The sequence below is a fragment of the Oncorhynchus nerka genome, linkage group LG9b (assembly GCF_034236695.1).
Source record: "Oncorhynchus nerka isolate Pitt River linkage group LG9b, Oner_Uvic_2.0, whole genome shotgun sequence".
Taxonomy (NCBI): domain Eukaryota; kingdom Metazoa; phylum Chordata; class Actinopteri; order Salmoniformes; family Salmonidae; genus Oncorhynchus; species Oncorhynchus nerka.
Genome location: NC_088424.1, coordinates 34,704,429 through 34,718,584, shown reverse-complemented (window position 1 = coordinate 34,718,584; position 14,156 = coordinate 34,704,429). Strand labels below are relative to the sequence as shown.

Below are 14,156 nucleotides of genomic sequence, written 5' to 3'. Positions count from 1 at the left end.
ACCCGAGCCACTGCCTGTTCACCCCGCTATCATCCAGAAGGCGAGGTCAGTACAGGTGCATCAAAGCAGGGTCCAAGAGACTGAAAAACAGCTTCTATCTCAAGGCCATCAGACTGTTAAACAGCCACCACTAACATTGAGTGGCTGCTGCCAACACACTAACTCAACTCCAGCCACTTTAATAATGGGAATTGATGGGAAATTATGTAAAATATATCACTAGCCACTTTAAACAATGCTACCTAATATAATGTTTACATACCCTACATTATTCATCTCATATGTATACGTATATACTGTACTGTATATCATCTACTGCATCCTTATGTAATACATGTATCACTAGCCACTTTAACTATGCCACTTTGTTTACATGCTCATCTCATATGTATATACTGCACTCAATACCATCTACTGTATCTTGCCTATGCCGCTCTGTACCATCACTCATTCATATATCTTTATGTACATATTCTTTATCCCCATACACTTGTGTCTATAAGGTAGTAGTTTTGGAATTGTTAGCTACATTACTTGTTGGTTATTACTGCATTGTCGGAACTAGAAGCACAAGCATTTCGCTACACTCGCATTAACATCTGCTAACCATGTGTATGTGACAAATAAAATGTGATTTGATTTGAAATTTGATTTGATTTGATTACAACAAAATATTTTGCATAGTTTATTTTCCATACTAAGTCTTGCATAGTTCGTTATGTTTCGGTATGTTGTATTGAAAGTGGCTAATATTGCGTTGATTCTATCACAATTCCCACAGTAAAGGGAAACGTTGATAATGTTAACTAAAGGGAAAACATTAGAAAGTTGAGTGAAGTTCAATCTCGTGCTGCTCTGCACATGCTGATATTTCTTCTGGGCAGCAGTCCCCAAGGGAACCTTGTGGTCTAGACACATCATTAAAAGAAACCTCTTATGTTCCTTGGACAGAGCACCTATGCATCACACCCAAAAGTGAGAAAATCACTGTTCAACTGTGCAAATATTGAAAATGAGGTTATATGATAACACATAAGGGTTAATCTTATAAGCATTTTCTAAGTACATTTATTAATGGTTAATAACTGGATGTAAATATTGGCTCAATATTTTGCAAACACTGACCAGTTATTGCACTATTTTGACCAATTCAATATAACTTTTTATTGGTTTATAATGCATTTACAAATGATTCAACAATTGTCAATAACATAATTATAACCCCTTTATAAACTCTTTACAAGGGGAACCTTATTTTAAAGTGTTACCGATATGGGATTATAGTCCATGGTGTTGAGTTTATGGTATAATTGTTGTACAAACTCACCAAGTCCTGGCTGACTTTGATAGGGTCCTTGAACACAGTCCAAACCACAGCCTCGTTGCAATTTGGAGTGGTCAGGGAGCCAAGGTAACGATAGTATTTGCTACGGTCCACCCCTTCCAGGAGCTCATCCAATGAAATAGCGTGAGTAATGTTCACAATATCATCTTGAGGAAGAGAGAAAGAAAAAACGTATTCTAAAATCATATGCTACTGAAATTGAAGAAGAAAATTACTCATTTTGAATTAATAGAGAAAAAAATCATTACAAACTTTATTTTGAGAAAGTAGTTCTTGATCAAATCAGAACCAGTTAGTTAAATCTCTCCTCTCACCTTTTAGTGTGATGTTGGCCAAGTAGGATGTCAGAGTATTCCAGGCTGCTGGTGAACCAGTTGCATTACTCGGCATGGCCTGTTTGAAAAACAAAGACTTTAGTCATCAAAAACAGCAATAAAACATTAAAATGCCTAATCTACTGTGGAAAAATGAATGCCATTTCTATGAAGGTTAAAGCATCCTCTCACCTCTATGAAGAAGCCAAGAGCAGCGAGTCCCGTGCTGTCTGCAACGGCCGTGGTCGTGTTACCATTGAGTGAAGACTTGGCATTTACTATGTGCAACTGAAAGGTGAAGCATAACAGTTGATCTAAAAAGTTATCTGAATCCATTGGGAAATTCAAACGTTGGAATAATACATTTAAAAAGGTAGACTACAATCGGCCATAATATACAGATCTTCAAAGGTCACTAAGACCTTGATATTGACCCATTGCAGTGTGGTATATTTGCATTAGAATAAAAATTCACCACATGTAACATGGGCTACATTCAGATTCTCTTCTTTTCGCCCGAAGTACACTCATACATTTCTCCTCATGAATTTAAAAGGACCACAGGAAGAGTAGCTGCTGCTTCAGCAAAAGCTAATGGTGATTCAAATAAACAAACAAATGTAATGGACTAGTGTTTGGAATATGGTGGAAACTCCCTCCAGCCTTGCATGCTCCAATCCATGAAGGGTGGTGGGGTGGGTTGCGTTGAACCTTTCCATACCTCCATGGGGTAGCGGGTTCCATCCACTGTGTGCTCCGACCCAGGTACTGAGGTGCCATTCCCCCAGTGGAGGTGAAACTGCAGGCTGTCATAGGCCTCAGACAGTGCCCCACCTGTAACCTGGACACCACTCGTGAGTGTCACTTTGACTGGAAGAAAGAGAGGAGGAACAAAAAGAGAGGAATTGGTTACATTTCGAACATTAAGGTTCCTGGTTTGGTACATACAGTACAAGTCAAAAGTTTGAACACACTTACTCATTCCAGTTTTTATTTTATTTTCTACATTGTTGGATAATAGTAAAGACATGAAAACTATGAAATAACACAATCATGTAGTAACCAAAAAAGGGATAAACAAATCAATATATATTTCATATTTGAGATTCTTCAAAGTAGCCACCCTTTGCCTTGATGACAGCTATGCCCACTCTTGGCCTTCTTTCAAACTGCTTCATGAGGTTGTCACCTGGAATGTATTTCAATGAACAGGTGTGGACTTTATTTCCTTCTTAATGCGTTTGAGCCAATCGGTTGGGTTGTGACCGGGTAGAGGTCCAATACAAAAGATAGCCATATTTGGTCAAATACGAAGTCCATATTGTGGCAAGAACAGCTCAAATAAGCAAAGAGAAATGTCAGTCCATCATTACTTTAAGACATGAAGGTCAGTCAATCCGGAAAATTTCAAGAATTTTGAAGTTTTCTTCAAGTGCAGTTGCAAAAACCATCAAGCTCTATTATAAAACTCGCTCTCATGAGGACCGCCACAGGAAAGGAAGACCCAGAGTTACCTCTACTGCAGAGGATAAATTCATTAGAGTTATCAGACTCAGATTGCAGTCCAAATAAATGCTTCACAGAGTTCACATGTCAAAATGTATTGTTCAGAGGAGACTACGTGAATAAGGCCTTTATGGTCGAATTGCTGCAAAGATACCACTACTAAAGGACAACAATAATAAGAAGAGACTTGCTTGGGCCAAGAACCACGAACAATTGACCGGTGGAAATCTGTCCTTTGGTCTGATGACTCCAAATTTGAGATTTTTGGTTCCAACCGCTGTGTCTTCGTGAGACGCAGAGTAGGTGAACAGATGGTCTCTTCATGTGTTGTTCCCACCGTGAAGCATGGAGGAGGAGGTGTTATGGTGTGGGGGTGCTTTGCTGGTGACACTGTCTGTGATTTAAGGCACACTACCACGGCATTCTGCAGCAATATGCCATCCCATTTGATTTGCGCTTAGTGGGACTATCACTTCAAATCAAATCAAATCAAATTTATTTATATAGCCCTTCGTACATCAGCTGATATCTCAAAGTGCTGTACAGAAACCCAGCCTAAAACCCCAAACAGCAAACAGTGCAGGTGTAAAAGCACAAAAATCACTTGTTTTTCAACAGGACAATAACCCAAAACACACCTCCAGGCTGTGTAAGGGCTATTTGTCCAAGAAGTAGAGTGATGGAGTGCTGCATCAGATGACCTGGCCTTCACAATCACCCAACCTCAACCCAATTGAGATGGTTTGGGATCAGTTGGACTGCAGAGTGAAGGAAAGCAGCCAACAAGTGATCAGCATATGTGGGAACTCCTTCAAGACTGCTGGAAAAGCATTCCAGGTGACTACTTCATGAAGCTGGTTGAGATAATGCCAAGAGTGTGCAAAGCTGTCATCAAGTCAAAGAGTGGCTTCTGTGAAGAATCTTAAACATAAATTATATTTTTCTTTGATTATGACTTTTTTTGGTTAGAACATGATTCCATATGTTTTATTTCATAGTTATGAGGTCAACACTTATTCTACAATATAGAAAATAGTAAAAATAAAGAAAAACCCTTGAATGAGTAGGCGTGTCCAAACTTTTGACTGGTACTGTACATTATCCTCAAGTGGGACTGTGTATGGATTGCAGTGGTGTAAAGTACTTAAATAAAAAATACTTTTAAGTACTGTTTTAGTAGTTTTTTGGGGTCTGTTTTTGGGTCTGTAAAGTCTGTATTTAACTTGACTATTTATATTATTTTTTACAACTTTTACTCCACTACATTCCTAATGAAAATAATGTACTTTTACTTACATTTTCCCTGACACCCAAAAGTACTTGTTACATTTTGTATACTTAGCAGGACAGGAAAATTGTCTAATTCACGCACTTATCAAGAGAACATCCCTGGTCACCTCTGATCTGGCAGACTCACTAAACACAAATGTTTCCTTTATGAATTTTGTCTGAGTGTTGAACTGTTCCCCTGGCAATCCGTAAATTAAAAAAATAATAATAATTGTGTTGTCTGGTTCTTAATATAAGACATTTTAAATGATTTATACTTTAAAACTAAATACTTGTAGACTTTACTTTACTACATTTACATTACATTTAAGTCATTTAGCAGACGCTCTTATCCAGAGCGACTTACAAATTGGTGCATTCACCTTATGACCTCCAGTGGAACAGTAGTGCATCTAAATCTTTTCAGGGGGAGGGGGGGTGAGAGGGATTAGTAGTTTACTGGGTGACTTTCACTTTTACTTGTGTCATTTTCTATTATTAAGGTATCTTTAATTTTACTCAACTATGAAAATTGGATACTTTTTCCACCACTGATGGATTGAGAAGGCAAGGCATTCATTCAATCTCCTCACCAGTTTCGCCAGTGTTCTTGATATTCTTCATTGAAGAGTTGTCTCCGTATTTGGTGAAGTTGAATTCAGCCAGGTTTGCGTCGCCCACTGCCGACGCGGAGATGATGTTGATGGGAGACTGACGGGATCCGTTGCAATGTTCACTGGCAATGGTGGACCAGGTGGTGTCATCTTAACATGGAATCAATCATACAATGGTTTCAATATAACATTGTTTTATAAGTGTCATATAATATGCTAATATATAAATTCTATAGTCTCTTATCCACTGCCATTACAATCACTTCAAGCAAATACTTAATGTACAATTTGTGAATAAAAATTACACTGAGTACACAAAACATTAACACCTGCTTTTTCCATGACAAAGACTGACCAGGTGAATCCAGGTGAAAGCTTATTTATAGCACTTGTTAAAATCGCTTCAATCAGTGTAGATGGGGGGAAGAGACAGGTTAAAGAAGGAAGATACAGGTTAAAGAAGGTTTATTATGCCTTGTGACAATTGAGATTGTGTATCATTCAGTGGGTGAATCGGCAAGACAAAAGATTGAAGTGCCTTCAAACAGGGTATGGTAATACGTGACAGGAGCACCGGCTTGTGTCAAGAACTGCAAAGCTGTTTTTCATGCTCAACAGTTTTCCATGTGTATCAAGAATGTTCCACCACCCAAAGGACATCCAGCCAACTTGACACAACTGAGTCAACATGGGCCAGCATCCCTGTGGAATGCTTTCGACACCTTGTAGAGTCCATGCCCCGATGAATTGAGGCTGTCCAACTCAATATTAAGAAGGTGTTCCTAATGTTTTGTATACTCAGTGTACACTGTAACCATGGGGTTAAAATCAATACTTACTACAACTAGGATCATGGTAACACCACACTGTTCAAATTGAAAAGGGGAAAAGTTATGCAAAGAGTCACAAAATGTATAGCAGAAGACAGTCACAGGCCAACAAAATAATAAAATAATCGCTTACAAACTTCTGCAGCACTGTATGTAGTGCGGACAAGGATAGTCGCAATGATAACCACAAGTCGATTCATCTGAAAGCGAGATGAAGGCAATTATGAATGGAGAGCCCACTGAGCAGCGACTGACGCTGGACGTCCATGGACGTTAAAAAGTTGTTCAAATTTGGTCAGTCCGCCCTGGCTTTGATTTTAACATCTTCAAATGCAGATTTTTGGTCCGGTACGGACCGGCCTTGACTTCAACGTCACAACGTCCACAAAGATAGATGTTTATGATTGGTTCAGATCTGTACCGGTCCGAACCGGCCTTGATTTGACCTAAAAGTAGACGTCTACATTTCACATGTTCGGGAATCTACTGTACTCCACTATACTTTACTATACTACATCCTGGCGGGCTGTATCACCGCCTGGTACGGCAACTGCTCCGCCCTCAACCGTAAGGCTCTCCAGAGGGTAGTGAGGTCTGCACAACGCATCACCGGGGGCAAACTACCTGCCCTCCAGGACACCTACACCACCCGATGTTACAGGAAGGCCATAAAGATCATCAAGGACATCAACCACCCGAACCACTGCCTGTTCACCCCGCTATCATCCAGAAGGCGAGGTCAGTACAGGTGCATCAAAGCTGGGACCGAGAGACTGAAAAACAGCTTCTATCTCAAGGCCATCAGACTGTTAAACAGCAATCACTAACATTGAGTGGCTGCTGCCAACACACTGTCATTGACACTGACCCAACTCCAGCCACTTTAATAATGGGAATTGATGGGAAATGATGTAAATATATCACTAGCCACTTTAAACAATGCTACCTTATATAATGTTACTTACCCTACATTATTCATCTCATATGCATATGTATATACTGTACTCTAGATCATCGACTGCATTCTTATGTCACTAGCCACTTTAACTATGCCACTTTGTTTACTTTGTCTACATACTCATCTCATATGTATATACTGTACTCGATACCATCTACTGTATGCTGCTCTGTACCATCACTCATTCATATATCCTTATGTACATATTCCTTATCCCCTTACACTGTGTATAAGACAGTAGTTTTGGAATTGTTAGTTAGATTACTTGTTGGTTATCACTGCATTGTCGGAACTAGAAGCACAAGCATTTCGCTACACTCGCATTAACATCTGCTAACCATGTGTATGTGACAAATAAAATTTGATTTGATTTGATTTGATATGCTCTACTGTACTGTACTGTGCTGTACTATGCTTTCTAAACTTCTATGATTGGTTCAGATTTGGTCCAGACTGACCAAATTTGGTCTTGTTTAGTAGTGAAGCTCATTAGTATAATACCCAGTGTGCTTTGCAAGTGTTCCTTTTACATTTACATCTTGGTAATTTAGCAGACACGTTATCCAGAGTGACTTACAGTCATTGCATTCAAGTAAGGTAGATAAACAACCACATTTTAACGGCTTGCTGGGAGCCTGAACCTCTCACCTTGAACTCAAAAGGGCATTGGATAACATGAATGAAGGCAAATCACCTGGTTGTGATGGTATTCCTCCTGAGGTCTATTTAAAATTTTGGAACCAATTAGGTCCACTGTTAGTTGAAATGATAAACATAGCCGTTCACAAAGGTTCATTTGAAATGGATGTAAATACAGCACTAATTTCGCTTTCATAAAAAAAGGTAAGGAGGCCAACAAGTGCTCTCACTATCGCCCTTTAACTTTGATAGACACAGATATTAAACTATGTTCTCAAATCATGCCGTCCCGTCTCAAAACTCAAAACCCAAATTGGTACATCCGAACCAAAGCGGGTTTGTAAAAAACGATTATCCCCGATAATCTCTGTTGTCTATTACATATCTAACATGCTTCATCAGAAACCAAAGCTCCTTGGGCAGTTCTCTCTCTCAATGCAGAAAAAGCTTTTGATGAATTAGAATGTTCACATCTTTGGTCAGTTTTGGAACGTACAGTATGGGACATGGCTCCAATTTCATTGATATGATTACAATACTGTATGCCAATCCCTCAGCCATAGTAATAACAGGCAATACCTGCTCTGTTCTGTTCCAAATAACTAGAAGTAGCAGGAAAGGTCATCCCATCTCACCCCTGTTTTTTTATTGTCTATGGAACCGCTGGCCTAGGCAAATTTGACAATTGAAAGAAATTACACTAATATCTCTCAATTCTGCAGATCACATCATCTCATTATACAGCGATGATATCTTACTTTATCTAGACAATATATCTCAATCCCACCCAAACGCTGTTTCAAATTCAGTTCCATCTCAAGTTATAAAATAAATCCAACCAAATCTGCCCTACTGTCTCTTAATTAAGACCCAGATAGAGGACTACATTTCTACTTTAAATATTTGGGAATAGATATATTTCCTTCCTTAGATACAATCATTGCTAGAAACTTTTACAATTCTCTCCATGGGACGGTTGAGCTAACATGAGCTAATGTGATTAGCATGAGGTTGTAAGAAACATCTGATATGGGCAGAAAGCTTAAATTATTGTTAATCTAACTACACTGTCCAATTTACAGTAGATATTACAGTGAAAGAATATCATGCTATTGTTTGAGGAGAGTGCACAGTTATGAACTTAAAAATGTATTAAATAACGAATTAGGCACATTTGGGCAGAAATACAATGGTTCATTGGATCAGTCTAAAACTTTGCACATACACTACTGCCATCTAGTGGCCAAATTCTAAATGGTGCCTAAACTGGAATAATAAATTGTGGCCTTTCTCTTGCATTTCAAAGAGGATAGAAAAAATCTGATAAAAAAACATTGTTTCCCTTTGTATTATACCAGATCTTTTACCAGATCCAATGTGTTGTATTTTCCTAAATTTGTTTCAAATTTGCATAAAGTTCAAAGTGTTTCCTTTAAAACGGTATAAGAATATGCATATCCTTGCTTCAGGTCCTGAGCTACAGGCAGTTAAATTTGGGTATGTCATTTTAGGTGAATATTGAAACAAAGGGTCCGATCCTTAAATGGGTTTTTAATCTAACTGCACTGTCCAATTTACAGTAGCTATTACAGTGAAAATACACCTTGCTATTTTTTCAGGAGAGTGCACAACAACAAAAAACATTTATCACGGCAACTGGTTTGATACATTCACCTCTGAAAGTAAATAATGTACTTACATTCAATAATCTTACTCTGATTTGTCATCCTGAGGGTCCCAGAGATAAATTGTAGCATAGTTTTGTTAGATAAAATACATGTTTATATTCCAATGTAGGAACTGGGTTCTGGAGTTTGAACCCCTGCTGCCAGCATCCCGGATTCGCCTCTTCACTGTTGACGTTGAGACTGGTGTTTTGGAGGTTACTATTTAATGAGGCTGCCAGTTGAGGACTTGTGAGGTGTCTGTTTCTCAAACTAGACACTCTAATATACCTGTCCTCTTGCTCAGTTGTGCACCGGGGCCTCCCACCACTCTTTCTATTCTGGTTAGATCCAGTTTGCACTGTTCCGTGAAGGGAGTAGTACACAGCGTTGAATGAGATCTTCAGTTTCTTGGCAATTTCTCGGAACAAGAATAGACTGACGAGTTTCAGAAGAAAGGTCTTTGTTTCTGGCCATTTTGAGCCTGTAATTGAACCCACAAATGCTGACGCTCTAGATACTCAACAAGTGTAATGGAGGCCAGGTTTATTGCTTCTTTAATCAGAAAAACAGTTTTCAGATGTGCTAACGTAATTGCGAAAGGCCTTATAAAATTTATCAACTTGGATTAGCTAACACAACATACATTGGAACACAGGAGTGATGGTTGCTGATAATGAGCCTCGGTTCGCCTATGTAGATATTCCATAAACAAATCAGCCGTTTCCAGCTACAATAGTCATTTACAACAGTAACAATGTCTACACTGTATTTCTGATCAATTTGATGTTATTTTAAACGGACAAAAAAATGTGCTTTTCTTTCAAAAACAAGGACATTTCTAAGTGACCCCAAGCTTTTGAACGGTAGTATGTTTTCAGTATATACCGAACAATAATATAAATGAAACATTCAAAGTGGAAATTACAAACTTTAGAAGCCTTTTTAAACCTCAAATACACTACAAAGGTTTCAATCTCCTGCAACAGGGTGATCAAATTTAGATCCTGTCCGTAAAATCACATCATGGCCCCATTTCCATCACCTAATCATGCCCCTCATTCCATATTGGCAAATAACACTCCTCACCTCTCCACCTGATAGCTGATGTGTGGTGTGCGTTCTGGCACAGATGGTTGCCGTGCATCACCCAAGTGGGTGCTACACATTTATGGTGGATGAGGTGAGTTTGCCCCCCATTACAACACTTTGAGCAGCTGGAAAGGCAATATATAAATGCAATCAATTAAAATGATTTAGTTATTATAGCAAGTTAAGCGTATTATAGTAGGTATAACTCAGCAGAGCCTGTGTTACAAAGGCCAAAATGTGGTTCTGGCACTTTAAGAGCTGCTAATGCTCCTATGACTTAATGGGCATGTACTGTACCTCCGCCCAGGCATTGCTGACGCATGCCAGCTCTTACAACGCCTTGATAGGTATTTTATGTATCAGCTATCCACATCAATGACACAGTAGTACCCAATCATTGGTTGATGCATGCCACGTCTTAGCAGGGGAACATGGCCACAATGTTTGTCGGGAAAGGCTGGCATCAAAACTCCACCTTCACCTGTTGTTGGGTATCTTCCAGCAAAACTCAATTAATTGTTTTAGATTCCTTCGTGTATCCCAGCAGCAAACGTGAGTAAATATATATATTTTTTGACTGTTTTCCCTGATGTGGCTCTAAATGGCATAAATGCATTAAAACAGATGTTACTTCTTAGCCCAGCCTAGTCAATGAGATGTGTGCCACCTCAAACATGTCATATAGTAAAAGCAGGGTATATTGTGCCATAAATGTCTGTTTGCATGAATGCCAGACTCATCTTACCTTGAAGCTGCACCTGTCTTCACCTCTCCGTCCTGTGCACTCAGCCTCCCATCCTCCCTCATTTTATTCAGTCGTACACCTCAACTAGAAACGATAAACACGCCTCCTTTTTTCAATAGGCTTGGGGGGTTTCAAGTTGTGTAATACTGTAAAAAGAACACCCATTTGAAAAGCAGAAAGTTAGGTGAGGTTTGCCAGGAAAGATATGCAGTACCTAATGAAAGACTAACTTGGACCTTAAGAAATTTTTTATGAAAATCAAAATATTGACTTCAGAGTAGTCCTCATTTATTTTTATTTTACTAGGCAAGTCAGTTCAGAACAAATTCTTATTTACAGGGGCGGCCTAGGAACAGCAGGTTAACTGCCTTGTTCAGGGGCAGAACTACAGCTTTTTCCTTGTCAGCTCGGTGATTCGGTCTAGCAACCTTTCGGTTACTAGTCCAACGCTCTAACCACTAGGCTACCTGCCGCCCCTCATAGTGACACAACCAGTCAACCTAGATAAAGTGACATGATTTAACAGTAGGCTATTTGGAATACAGTTCAGCATAGTGTTTTAAACAGTACAATTGCTCCAGACAAAATACATCTAAAATGGCACTTTATTTGCAACCTGACTGAATAGATGAACATATAGATTGGGGGAATCTGGATAAAAGCATGTTCTTTCTTCAGAAGAAAAACTGTCCAGCTTCAAAAGAAGCATTCTTTCCGGCCCTCACTAGAACTCAAACTCTGGTTACGTCTCTGCCTGTAGAAAATGTTATGCTGAAGTACTGAAATTCCCACGGAAGAACATTGTTTCTTAACGTTCTCTGAACTATTTTAGGACATTCCCAATGTCGAACCAGTTGCAGAATGTTCCTAGAATACTACCAAAATTGAAATAAAATTGAAATGTGAACTTTTATGAAACCTTCTGTTAAAGTAATGAAATACCCCCAAAAATGTATTTATTTTGTGCTGAGAATGTTCCAAAGCCAAGCATCTATCCTGCACCGTTCCAAGATATTTGTTGGAAGGTTGTACTCAAAATAACTACAGGACAACAACGCTCTCACCAAGCTCTGATAAATATATGGTTCTCAGAATGTTATGCGCTAGCTGGGTAGTCTCTCCACCTTTCCCATTGAAGTACAACCTGCACAACTCACTGATATGAACTGTGGGGAGAATTGAAAGAACATGTTGAGATAGAAACAAGGAAACCCAGGCGGACACCATTATATGCCAAGTGAATCAATCATCCCTGAGGTTTTCATGAGAAAAATATATTGGCTGAGATTTGTAGATCCTATTGAAGATGCATGTCGATGCATACTGGTAATTCATCGTATTATTGAAGATCCATTGTAATAATGTGAGTCGCCATCAGAGCAGAGAGTCAACCCCTCCAGTACAGTGTGTTAGAAACAAAACAAAGTGCATTGTTATGTCGCCTCCTGTACTCCCTGCATACCTACTAAAGTGTGGCCTCACAGTTCCAACTCCTTCATCAAGTTCACTGACGACACAACAGTAGTATGACTGATTACCAACAACGAGCTCGACGGCCTGCACGGAGGAGGTAGGCACTCTCACGGCGTTGTGCCAGGTACAGTAAACAACCTCTCCTTCAACATCAGCAAAACATAGGAGCTGATTGTGCACTTCAAGAGGAACCAGGCTAGGCACCCCCCCATCCTCATCAACGGGGTCAGTGTGAAGATGGTTAAAAACGTCAAGTTCCTCGGCGTACACATCTCTGAAGAGATAAAATGGTCAAAACACACAAACACCTTGGCGAAGAAGGTTTGACGGCGACTCTTCAACCTCAGGATGCTGAAGAAATTTGCATAACTATTCATCCCCCCAAACTCAATACTTTGTAGAGACACCTTTTGCAGTAATTAGAGCTGCAAGTCTTTTGGGGTATGTCTCTATAAGCTTGGCACATCTAGCCACTGGGTGTTTTGCCCATTCTTCATGGCAAAACTGCTCCAGCTCCCTCAGGTTTGATGGGTTCCACTGGTGTACAGCAATCTTTAAGTCACACCACAGATTCTCAATTGGTTTGAGGTCTGGGCTTTGACTTGGCCATTCCAAGACATTTAAATGTTTCCCCGTAAACCACTCGAGTGTTGCTTTAGCAGTATGCTTAGGGTCATTGTCCTGCTGGAAGTTGAACCTCTGTCCCAGTTCCAAATCTCTGGAAGACTGAAACAGGTTTCCCTCAAGAATGTCCTTGTATTTAGCGCCATCCATCATTCCTTCAATTCTGACCAGTTTCCCAGTCGGTGCCGATGAAAAACATCCCCACATCATGATGCTGCCACCACCATGCTTCACTGTGGGATTGGTGTTCTCAGGGTGATGAGAGGTGTTGGGTTTGCGCCAGACATAGCATTTTCCTTGATGGCCAAAATGCTCAGATTTAGTCTCATCTGACCAGAGTACATTCTTTCATATATTTGGGGAGCCTCCCACATGACTTTTGGCAAACAACAAATGGGTTTTCTTATATATTTTTTCTTTAAGCATTGGCTTTTTTTCTGGCCATACTTCCATAAAGTCCAGCTCTGTGGAGTGTACAGCTTAAAGTGGTACTATGGACAGATAATTCAATCTCCGCTGTGGAGCTTTGCAGCTCCTTCAGGGTTATCTTTGGTCTCTTTGTTGCCTCTGATTAATGCCCTCCTTGCCTGGTCCTTGAGGTTTGTTGTGGTGCCATATTCTTTCCATTTTTTTAATAATGGATTTAATGGTGCTCCGTGGGATGTTCAAAGTTTCTTGGTGCCCCTTGCTTAGTAGTGTTGCAGACTCTGGGGCCGTTCAGAACAGGTGTATGTATACTGAGATCATGTAACAGATCATGTGACATTTAGATTGCACACAGATGACTTTATTTAACTAATTATGTCACTTCTGAAGGTAATTGGTTCCACCAGATCTTATTTAGGGGCTTCATAGCAAAGGGGTGGATACATATTCACCCACCACTTTTACATAAAATAATAATAATTGAAACAAGTAATTCTTTTCATTTCCCTTCACCAATTTGGATTATTTTGTGTATTGCCATTACATGAAATGAAAAATGCCAAGGGGGTGAATACTTTTGCAAGGCACTGTAGCTCTGACACCTATGTCGCACCAGGTTGTTGCAGGAAGGCCAAGAAGATCATCAGGGACCCCCTT

The 14,156-nt window shown here is 39.7% G+C and overlaps 1 protein-coding gene across 1 annotated transcript in view; it reads right to left on the bottom strand.

Moving 5' to 3' along the window:
* Positions 1 to 11,019, bottom strand: part of LOC115114715 (uncharacterized) — an 83,233-nt gene extending 72,214 nt beyond the window's left edge. The window contains exons 1-8 of the mRNA XM_029643188.2: positions 10,977 to 11,019; positions 6,012 to 6,078; positions 5,888 to 5,914; positions 5,028 to 5,198; positions 2,381 to 2,529; positions 1,852 to 1,947; positions 1,660 to 1,738; positions 1,328 to 1,491 (exon numbers count right to left, since the gene is read on the bottom strand). Of these exons, the coding sequence (XP_029499048.2) occupies positions 1,328 to 1,491; positions 1,660 to 1,738; positions 1,852 to 1,947; positions 2,381 to 2,529; positions 5,028 to 5,198; positions 5,888 to 5,914; positions 6,012 to 6,078 (753 nt within the window). The 5' untranslated portion in view covers positions 10,977 to 11,019. The remainder of the gene's footprint in view (positions 1 to 1,327; positions 1,492 to 1,659; positions 1,739 to 1,851; positions 1,948 to 2,380; positions 2,530 to 5,027; positions 5,199 to 5,887; positions 5,915 to 6,011; positions 6,079 to 10,976) is intronic.
* Between the last annotated feature and the right edge of the window lie 3,137 nt (positions 11,020 to 14,156).